Source organism: Phalaenopsis equestris, unplaced genomic scaffold (assembly GCF_001263595.1).
Source record: "Phalaenopsis equestris unplaced genomic scaffold, ASM126359v1 Scaffold000741, whole genome shotgun sequence".
Lineage (NCBI taxonomy): Eukaryota > Viridiplantae > Streptophyta > Magnoliopsida > Asparagales > Orchidaceae > Phalaenopsis > Phalaenopsis equestris.
The window spans coordinates 627275-638932 of record NW_018165181.1 but is presented as its reverse complement, the minus strand read 5'-3'; the positions used below and the strand labels follow the sequence as shown (position 1 = coordinate 638932).

The following is an 11658-nucleotide window of genomic DNA, read 5'->3' as shown; positions in this document are numbered from 1 at the left end:
AGTCTTCTAAGTCATTCCATTCTTCTAAGTCATTCCATAATTTATCTTTAGACTCTATATCTAAACCTAATTGAGGTGCATAAGAACTTACAGTATTGAAAATCTTAGTATCAGTAATAATCTTAAAAGTTATAATTTTATTTCCAACTCTATTAATTTTTATAACATTATTTTTCAAACTTTTATATATAATAACACCACCATTTCTAGTGTCACTTTTACCAGAATACCAAAGTTTAAAACCTAGGTTATCAATCTCCTTAGTTTTTTCTCCAACTCATTGAGTTTCTTAAATACATAAGATATTAATCTTTCTATGAATCATAATATCAACAAATTCCACTAATTTATCATTGAGAGTACTTATATTCCAAGATCCTATCATAATATTAGTTTTATTAGTTTCATGGATTAACTTCTTTACCCGCATCCGTCAGTAATGTGAAAACCTTTTCTTATTTGATACTACACCCGGGCGCCAATATAGCGACCCTTGCACACTTTTCACTGTATTCAGGTCATACAATGCGTCGCTTCCAGAGGGAGCCCTAGCACTTACACAATAATCAAATGGATTCATGTCATGATTTTTTTCGACAAATTTTATAATATCTGTTGAATACCTTAACGCAACCCTCCACTTTTCACATCTGGGCTTAGGACCGTCAAAGGCAGTGTTAATATTCTGATCCCAATTCAAAAAATTTATTTGTTACCATGGATGTCATTTTTTTTTATTACAATCCTTTTTTAGCCTCATACAAGGAGGAACGAAATAAAAATTTGACTGTTGAGATTCAGGATTTTCATCAAACCATAGGATCACAAAATAGTATCTCTTCAACCTCGACTGTTCAACCTGAAGACTCGAGTGATATTATATCACGAGAAATGGTGTCGAGTTTTTAGTATTAAAAATGATTATGGTCTTCCTACAGTGTCAATGCATGTTGCTCATAACAAAGAATAAACAAGAAAAAAAACTAGGATTGTGATATTTGACATTGTCTATTCGCAGCAGAAGGTAACTCAAAAGAAAGGGTATACAAACTCTTTGTATTGCCCAGAATCCACAAAAACTCCAGGAAATGACCTAACTGAACCTTTACCTAATGTTCAGTCCATTTAATCTCTTAAGTTTTGAGCCTTCTAGTCTTGAACCTGAGCCTAGTTCAAATCCTAAGTCTAATAAGTATAGCCTTCCTGGTGTTGCTTGAAATGACCTAACTGAACCTTTACCTAATGTTCAGTCTATTTAATCTTTTACATTTTGAGCCTTCTAGTCTTGAACTTGAGCCAAGTTCAAATCCTAAGTCAAATAAGTCTAGACTTTCTGGTGTTGTTTGTAAAGGAGAAAGGTCTTGCACCCAATATCCATTGTCCCATTATGTGTCGTATGAAAATCTCTTATCCTTTCTTCGTGTGTTTACCTCACAGATGTCTTGTATGAAGATTCCAAGTATCACGCAAGATATACTAAAAGTCCCTAAGTGGAAGGAGAATGTATTCGAGGAGATGAAGGCTCTTAAACAAAATGGCACACGAAAATTAATTGATCTAGCTAGAGGGAAGACAATTGTTGGATGGAAATGGGTGTTCACAATCAAGTATAATTTTGATCGCTCTCTGCAATGCAACAATACAAGGCTCAACTTGTTTCCAAGTGATTCAAACCTATGGGATTGATTATTTAGAGATATTCGCTCCAATGGCAAAATTAGACAGTTGGAATTCTTTTGTCACCAGCAGCTAATCTTGATTATCCCCTACAAAAATCGGATATAAAGAATGCCTTCCTCGATGGGGGACTTAGGAAGAAATGTGTTTGAATGCCCCTCAAAAAATTAGTGAGAAATTTGACACAAAGGTGTGTAAACAAAAAAAAACCTTATACGGGTTGAAGCAATTTTGAGAAATTTACTATGTTTGTTAAAGGTCAAGGGCATACTCAAGGGAGATGAGATCATAAAAACGTTCTTCAAACATTCAAAGGATGGGAAGATAACCATACTAATTGTGTATGTTGACGAAATAATTCTCACCGAAGATGTCATGTATGAAATAAATGATTTGAAGTCCTCTCTCATCAATTTTTAAGACCAAAGACTTAGGATATCTGAGGTGTTTCCTTGGCATTGAGATTACCCAATCAAAGAAAGGGACTATTGTCTCTCAACGAAAGTATGTTCTTGATCTTCTCAATTAAACTAAGATGAGTAGGTGAAAACATGCAAACACTCCAAGTGATCCCAAATCATAAACTGAGAGATGGAAATCAAGGTGATCTAGTAAATAAAGTTAGGTATCAAAAATTAGTGCGGAAGTTGATATACTTATCACATGCACGGTCAGATATAATCTCTACTGTGATTTTGGTAAATCAATTTATGCATTCACCCTAGGAGAAACACCTGAAGCAGTTAATAGGATTCTTAGATACCAAAAAAGTACTAGGCAATGGGCTTACTCTTTCAGAAGATCACACAACAGAAAATAGAGGCATACACTAATGTATATTGAGAGGGCTCAATTATTGATAGAAGATCAACGTTCGGATATTCTATGTCTATTTGAGAAAATTTTGATTGAATGGTGGAGTAAAAAATAGAATGTGCTTGTGATGAGTGTGCCTAGGCAGAAAATAGAGCTATGGCTAATGGAGTATGTGAGATGTTATGATTGTAAGGAACTCTTGAAGAGTTGCAGATCATGATAAGCATGACAATGAAGTTAAATTGTGACAATAAAAAAGCCATAAGCATCGCAGAAAATCCAGTGCAACGTAAAAGAGAAGATTAATTGTAGAGCTATTTGCACATTGTTTATCCCTACTACTCAACAAGTAGCAGATATCTTCATCAAAAAATTTTTCGGGCCTAATTTTGAGCTTCTTGTGAACAAGCTGTGCATAAAAAATATCTATGCTGCAACTTAAGGGTGTTGGAATTTTAGGAAGATATTAATTTTAGTATCTTCTTTTTAGTATTATCTATTTTTAGAGATTAGTATTGTTATTATATTATAATTCTTGTTCTTTATCATGGGTAATTATGGCTAATTTTACAATTTTCCTAATGTGAGAGCCATCCCCCAATTTATTATGTAATTGTTTTATATGGAATTGGAGAGTAATACTTCTCTCTCCAAAATTTTCACCTAGAAATACTGAATCAATACAACGTTAAATTTCTCCAAATATTCTTCGTTAAATTTCTCAAATTAATCTTCAGTGAGTAACTTAAGATGTAAGAATGATATGTGCATGATGTTATAAAATACCACTGCTGTTCCGAGTTTTCTAATATTAAGAAACTGATATATACACTTAGCAGCTAAAAAGTTACTTGGGAAGTTAACAAACACCTTTCCTCTTAATCACTGAATTTAACTTTCTTGCTCTTCAATAAAAGGATGACCAAGAAAACTGTGTAATAGTTCATTGATAAACAAGAAATTTAATAAATTCTGCTTGAATGAGATTCCTAAAAACTGTTTTTTTGCGAAAGAAAATACATTAAAGATAAATCAAGCAATTAAAATTAATTTGGTGTGTACTTGATTGAAACTGGAATGTAAGAAATGCTGCTCAAGGGAGATTCCTTAATAACAGTTTTTACAATAAAAAAATTAATTAAATATGAAAGCAACCCAGTTAACCATAATTTGGAATTGAAATTTGAGAAAACAAAGAAAATATTTCATAAATGTTGTAAGACCAAGACAGTCAAGTGCGTACCTGAAGAGGATCCTGAAAATCATTCAGCAAAAAAACATTTGAGTCATCTGGAGACCTGGAAATATCATTTGCCGCATTAAGAAATACGCAACAGCAGATTGTCTTTTTAGACAAAACCTACCGGAAAGTTAACAGGCATGGAAATACCTTTCTAAGGGTCAGTGTAAGAAGTTTTTCACGCCAGTACTTCATATTATAAAAAATGCGCTAGCGAATATTGTAGATTTTTCTTCTGTACAAGGTATCAGAGAGAGAAAAATCATAGGGTAAACCCCCACTACTCCCCACAATATAGAGATATGAGGGAAGAGAGAAAAGGAGAGTAGCAAGCAAATAGAGAGAGAACAGAGGGCTCAAACTTCTATTCAATCAATGATATATTAATCAAATTTTAGGGATTCTTATTAAAAGCCATAGGGCTACAAGCAAATAAAGCAATGACACATTAAGAAGAAAATAAATCTTGATAAAAATAATAAGGAGAAAAATAAACTAAGTAAAACAAAATCCCAATATCACCGAACTACAAAACCTCAATAAGAAATAAAGTATTTAATTAATCTTACTAACAAAATCTAACATAAGTTTCAATCAAACAATCATCATCACCCAAGGGTCTGAATAACTTTCATTTGAAGAATTAAGTTGAAGGTAATCACCCAGAAGGTTGGGGATAGTGTATTAAAGCTCATCATAAGCCACCCACAAGTCACTAATGTGGGGTGATTTCACGATCAAATAAAATAATGTTGTTCAACCATAGAACTTAATGTAACTTCATCTAAGACTGCTGAACAATTCCTAGCGTAAGACTTGTGCATAATTGGAATTGTTGCCATTGGCGAAGATACAAAAACTCCTTTCATATAGATATTGTCTGTAGAAAGTTGAAAGGCTCAAAAAGATTAATATATATAGAATTAGATCCTCGCAACTAAAAGCCGAAGCAAGATTCATGTCAATAAAAAATCAATAATATATGAATTTGATCCAAACCTTTTTTTTTCTTTATTTTTCTAGAATTTTATGGGCCACTGCCTCAAGCACAAAGTTTCATAAAGGACTTAATAGGAGAAGCATTTAGGACAGAGCAGAATCAATATATGCCTGAAGAAGAAATGGAATAAAATTTATAGGTTTTCTATATTGTATTTCATGCAAAATTAAAGGTTAATTTCGTGATAGTATTGAAAGGGCTATTTCCACTCATGAAATCATTTCCACAGAAAGACATGGGCCCAAGTAAAATCTACATTGATGCCTTACCACGATGCATTAGGCACAGATGGGGGAGAATATAGTTCCAAAGCTTGCTGAACAGCTTTATTCCTTCGTTTGACATTGACTTACTATTCTAGCAACATCCTTCCTAAAATGTAGACGAATAAAATCTTTACCGAACAAATAATTTGTGTGTGTGTGTGTGCAAATTGGCTTTTAGAAATTTGTGGCAGGTGTGTAAATTGACCGAATTTATGGCAAGCCAAACAAGTACCAAAGCAAAAAAAAAAAAGTGCACGAAGCTATTTATTACACATGCCATAGAATTCGTGACTTTACGATCAGCGGGCTACAGACTACAGTATGTTCTGGCCACATTTGGAATCCTAAAATCCAAACCGCGGGATGCGGTGTCGGAATCATTTTGCGAATTTGTGAATCACTGCGACACAACGAACACGCCATTTGACTGGAATGTTCAACCGAAAGATTAAAATGCGATTTGGACCCAAAATGTAGTCCAGGAAGCCAAAACAAGCAGACCCTCACTCTCGACTACAAAACAATGTTTAAGAACAAAAGAATATTCTTACATAAATGTAGCCCTTCTTTCATGAAAAATATTCAGCTACTAATATTGCAAAGACCTCAAAGTTGATGATCAAAATAGGCATGTTTCAGATAAATTTAAGTTTGCTTCTTTATTCAAATCGGAAAGACAAAAACGATTGGCTAATAGTTTCAACCACATTTCAAAAAATTTTCTTGCTTAAAACAATTTTCCATAGCCAAGCTCATCATACTTTGCCATAGCAATGTTGTTACTTTCTAATGGAAAAAAGTGTTAAATTGGTCCCTGACGTAATAGAGCTTATAGAAGTGTCAATTTAGTGCTTGGACGCTTTTAATACGGTTTGAAATAGTCCCCAGTATGTACTATTTTAGCCCTCACTAAAAGAGTTTGGGTACTAATTTAGCATTTTATAAATTCTAGGGCTAAAATAACACAAGGTAAATGGTCAGGTGACTATATTGGCACTTTACTCCTTTCTGTGGTTTCTCAAATAGCAGCTTTTCCTACAACAATTTCCCAATAAGCTTTATATACATGTCAATCCCAATCAAACCCTGCAAGTCAAAGTCTTGGTAAAGAAGATAACCATTCATGTAAAGCATAGACCGCAAAATAAAATTTATTATAATAGATGGAGAGCTCTTCTCAGTATCATTAAAGTTCTCACTAAAGAGATAGAATCATTTTATTAACTTCATATACTACATGTTCTTACCTCAAGTGGTTGATAAAGAGTTCACACTGGTCAAGATCGGACAGACTATTTTAAACCTCTCAATTGCCAAGATTAACTCAATCAAATACTCCAACATGTGGCCATCAATCAAGAATGGTCTATCCGCAAGTGGATGTGACTAATGTCGTTCTCAATGATAACCTAAATGAGGTTGTTTAATTGGTTCTGTTGCTTAAAAGAAAAAATTGCATGTCTACACAATTTTGTTTATTGATTCAAACAAAGCCTAGAGCTTAGTTTGAATTTTTTTGCAAAGTTATTGATGAAATTGGCCTTTACAGTAGCACCACAAAACATTCTATATTCATCAAACATACAGTACCAGAAAATCCCTCATACTGGTTGTCTATTCTGATAATTGTTCACTAAAAAAAAATACACCAACCCCACCTTCTAAATTAAAATTTAACTAATATTCCGTAAAATAAAAAATAAAAAATAAAAAAAATATTTGAACAGGCCAACGTCGGTTCCGCTGAACCAATGCTAACCAGTTCCATTACCTAGAGGGATAAAGAAGTGTGCTAGATAAAGGGGCCAAAATGGCATGTGCATGCTTGGAATCAAAACCAAAGGAGTGGACTAGCAGAGCATCTCAGTATAAGATCTCAATCGAGAGCCTGAGCACGAGTTCTCTAGTGAATAATATACAAAATAAAGGATTTTCTTCTCAACAATAAATTTATTTAAATTTTGTTAATTATTTATTAAGATGGCATCAACTTAATAACATGATCTAAACAAGAGGGTTGAGAAAAGTTTTAAAAAACAAACCTCACAACAAAAACGTGTTGCTTCAAAATTGCAAAAAATTCACGAACTCCTCCATTGTAGAAGTACAGGGGAGCAAATGCAAGACCTATATTTAGCCACATAAAATCATGTTAATATGCATAAATAAAAAATACCAAGGCAGCCTAAAGATTGCAAACACTTTGAAATAGTTATATTTCATTTCATTTAAGAAAAATCAGCTTAGCTTATGGTAATGATTACTAAAACATGTGATGATATTTATTATAGATAGAGATGTTGGAGAAAGACCTCAACATCCTCGTGCTCGTCTCTTGAATAAAATAATAGAAAATGCATGTAATCAATAGCCTTACTCTAATGCCGAATGCATTCAAAAATAGAATAGAAGCTAGTTATAATGATTAGTTTGATCAAGAAAGAATAATCAGGTAACATAATTGAGCCTTCATTTGCAGGAAGGGCCCATAGAGAAAATAACTTCCAATGTTGAAAACATGTATTACAAATGCTAGGGGATAGAATTCGGGTCAGTAGATCCGATCAACTCAAGAGCAATTACAACTAACCCAGCACCACAAACTTATAGTGAGAGGCGAGAGGGATGGAATTCATGAGGAGTTCACACACGTATATTTCAAATAATAATAACAATAATCATAATAATAAATATAATACTCATTATTAATCTTATTATTATATTATTATTAATATTAATATTACTGGTATTGATACTAATATTACTGGTATTGATATTAATATTACTGGTATTGATATATATTAATTGCTTGTGATATATGCAATGGCATAGTCTTTGGGAATATTTTTTGTGAATAAATTTTAGAATTGGATTTATTTCCCTTTCCTTTCTTTTGTAGGGGTAGTTTCGTAGTTAGGAGTGTCTAACTGTTATCAAGGGGGGCAAAACTATTTATACCCATTTCCTTAAAGATAAAAGGGATTTTAGAGAGCTTACTGATCAACCTCCATGGATCAGCCTTTGTTATTAAAGCAATGGAAGTAACAAAGTTATATGCAGGAACAATTTTACCCATCTAACATATCAAGTTTACAATGAATCTATAAGGACGTTGACGGGGAGTAGATCTTCGGTTGCAAGAATCACCTATAAAGTTATTTGTTGTAATCTTGTTCTTTTTTTCTTTCCTTCTTTTCTCTTTTTTTTTTTTTTTTCCCCTTATTAATGTGTACTTAGGATCTATCCATCCTTTATTGAGTTTTCTGGCAGGAATCAGTGGCTGTTTAGACGTTTTCAGCCATTTTTTTGGGAAATAACAGAAGCAGTCATCTATCATAGGTGTTACTTGTTAGACACCTTCCTGCCTTGTTTTTTTACCGCAGGAAGGCCTTCATGTAAGGGCAGCAGGGCCGTTTACTTTCACGGACCATTGCAATGCAAGGAAGCAATTTGAAGCTGATGCGGAATCTATCAAAGGAAAGCGGCATGCCAGTGACCAAGTTAAACAGGAGTATTATTCCCTGGCATTTTCTAAGCCCAATTCCTGGTATTTGTGCCTTCATTTCACTTTGTCTGGACAGTCAAATTATCTTTCTATGTATTAAGAAGCCTTCTTAGGAATCTAACTTTGTTTTAAATTTCTAGAAAGTAATATCAATATGTAATGTACTTAGGTATGTATGTATATATAGGTATATGCATGTATGTATGTCTATAGCTATGTGTTTATATCCGCATGTATCGATATATATTATATGTGGCCAGAATATTAAAAAAATTTGCAAGAAAAAATAAAATATAAGCACACAAAACACATCCATAAAAAAGTTATCTAGATAAGTAAGATTTCGTTCGTCTTATTTCATAAAGCAAAATAACAAACAGTTATCCTAAGTATTTCAATGAGTTCTCACAAGATGAAAAGCTTACGGCACAAATTAGTGCCTTAGCCGTATTCCAAATCGACAACCATGAAGGTCTTACGTTTAATTAGTACAGTTGATTATGAGTATCACATAGCTAACTTCACCAAAAGCTCGTACACAGATAATTACCTGATGAAAGGACAATAATGATGTACTGCCAACCAAGGGCTGGGATGTGTCTTCTTATAGAGTGGATATCAGTCAAAGAAATTGGTTTGATGGTGTACAGGTTTCGCTCTGCATTTGGTTACAATAAAGGTGTGGACAAAAAAGTAAGATCGTCATCATTTAGACAAAAAAACAAAGCAAACAAGTATGCCAATTGATCTGATAATCTAACCTTTGTCCGATACATTTGAGTTTAAGTTTCTCCCCACTGAGCCAGCTAAATTAGTCGTTGCTTTATAGGGTATCCATGTCTGTGTACAGCGCAATAAGAGCATGAGAAAACAAAAAAACAATTTCTTATACGTGAGGCTAAATTATCAGAAGTTTATCAAAGTATAACAAAACCAATTAAAATCAGAGAAAAAAAACTAGTGTCGGCCTAAACATTACCAATAATCACGGCGTGCGTCCAGAAATAAAAAACAGAAAACAACAATAAAGAGGTGAAAAAGAAAAGACAGGAATTACACCGTACCAAGAAAAACGAAGAACCCTGCTTAATAATGCGTAGACGGCCGCTTATCCGCCCCGCAGCGTACTGACTCGGGTGAACTGCAACGTTTTCTTTTGAGTACACCACCTCGGATTCACTGGAATCGCTCATCCGACCGGAGTTGACGCTGCTCGTCGACTCCTAAGAGATGGAATCCATAGAATGTTAATCACTGGAATAATTGTTAATTGGATCCGCAGGCGAGGGTTTCAGGAATTAGTAGACTAGAGAAAGGCCGATTAGTTTCTACCTGTTGCTGCAAGGCGGTGTAGTCGGAATCGTCGGAGAGATCGTGGAGATCCGCCTCCTGCATCGCCGGAGATATTTGACGGTAAGAAGAGGATTGGGTTCCAAATGGAACCAGAGGAAGCTCAAGGAGCCTTCGCAGTAGCTAAAAATTTTATTACATTTGGCATTAGCAGTTCAGAAGATTTACATGCATAGCCCTCAACTCTTATATATTTACATTAATAACACTACAATTTTAATTTTATTAAAAGTTGAAACAATAGTATTTTTTATGTGAAAAGAATGAGTTGAGTGGTTTAAATATAAAAATAAAGTTCAAATGTCACGTATTTAAGTACACAAGAATTGGATGGTATGTATTAAAAAGCACCATTAAGTTTTTTATATGCATCATATTCACGTCAGTGTAATATATGAATAGTAATGCACATTTACATATTGTTAAATCTTTTTATGACGTTAGATATTGTATTGTTTGTATTCAATAAAACCCAAGAAAAATTTATGTAAAAATGTGAAGGAATTTTCTCGAAATCTTTATTATGTGTTCACTCGATGACATTTTCTCGACAGAGCTAAGAGAATGATCTAACGATCAATGATCGAAAGAGAGAATGGGTCCGAGAGCTTTTGAGATAATCACGGAGTGAGATACCTCAAAATGACAGAGTGGTAATCTGTCTATTTTTATTTTAAGATAAATTTAATTTAATATATAAGTAATTTTGATTTTGAAAAATGAAATTTTCTAATTATTTTAAAGAAAATGAGTCTGAATAGAGCTCATATTTTCAATTGTTTGAATAATCAAGCGCAATATATATCACTTGATAATAGTTTCAATTATTCAAACGAAGAGATTTAAGATATTTATTTGGTCTATGAAATTTTCAAATAATCATTCTGCGACCTAATATAAAGATTAGATAGTGTTTAGATTATTAGGAAAACTCTCCTATAGACGCAAGCCCCTATAGTTGATTACATCATAAGCAACCGAACTCAATTAACAAACCTCTTGATTAAGGTCGCGGTTTCGTCTTCAAGAATTCAAAGTTTATTTTTCACGATCGTTCGTAGGAAAATCAAGTGAGAATGACTCAATGTGGAACAGTTATTTTTTGAATCTGAATGAGCGAAAGGTAGATGATGTCATAAATTCTAAGGAAAAACCCAATAACTTCTCAAACTATCCTAATGTTTAGTTTTGCATTTCTAAAATGATGTTATTCGATGTTTATTCTAATCCTTTTTTATTTTAAATCTGGGGCTTACATTGTGTGACATACGACCAAAGCAAATAGACTTGGAAGATGTGAGGATTTACGTCGTACCAAACGAACATCGTAAGAATCCTAAAAAGAGTTAGGACTTATATCACACGACGTACAATCATGCGAAATCCTAAAAAATTGTGTGAGGATTTACATTGCGCTAGACGAACAACCTCGAAGTCTTAAGGGTTTATGTTATTTAAAACTATGGAAAGTTTAGTTGAGGGTCATCCTGTGCTTCATGTTTTGTTTTGATCGTCACCTGAAGAATGTTCATTGCTCGATCACGTCGTCACCTCGTTTCATGAAAAGAGAGGGGAGGAAAGAAGCCATGTCTCAAACAATCTATATTAAGTTCTTTGCTTTAGTGATTTTAGAAATTACACTTGAGTTTATGATTATTATTTTTATTGTTGTTTATAATTTAATAAATGGGTTTATGAATGATTAACTTTTTTGTGAAGCTACCGAATTGGTTGCATGTCATAGGGTTTCAGCCTAAACATTCCTCCTAGTCCGTTGTCCTAGGGCTTCTCATGATAAAATAAT

General features: G+C 33.5%; 1 protein-coding gene across 1 annotated transcript in view; it reads right to left on the bottom strand.

Moving 5' to 3' along the window:
- Positions 1-9980, bottom strand: part of LOC110030577 (TBC1 domain family member 15) — a 58548-nt gene extending 48568 nt beyond the window's left edge. Inside the window, exons 1-6 of the mRNA XM_020733347.1 lie at positions 9837-9980; positions 9569-9727; positions 9266-9344; positions 9055-9162; positions 7042-7126; positions 3737-3791 (exon numbers count right to left, since the gene is read on the bottom strand). Coding sequence (XP_020589006.1) covers positions 3737-3791; positions 7042-7126; positions 9055-9162; positions 9266-9344; positions 9569-9727; positions 9837-9899 — 549 coding nt within the window. The 5' untranslated portion in view covers positions 9900-9980. The remainder of the gene's footprint in view (positions 1-3736; positions 3792-7041; positions 7127-9054; positions 9163-9265; positions 9345-9568; positions 9728-9836) is intronic.
- Between the last annotated feature and the right edge of the window lie 1678 nt (positions 9981-11658).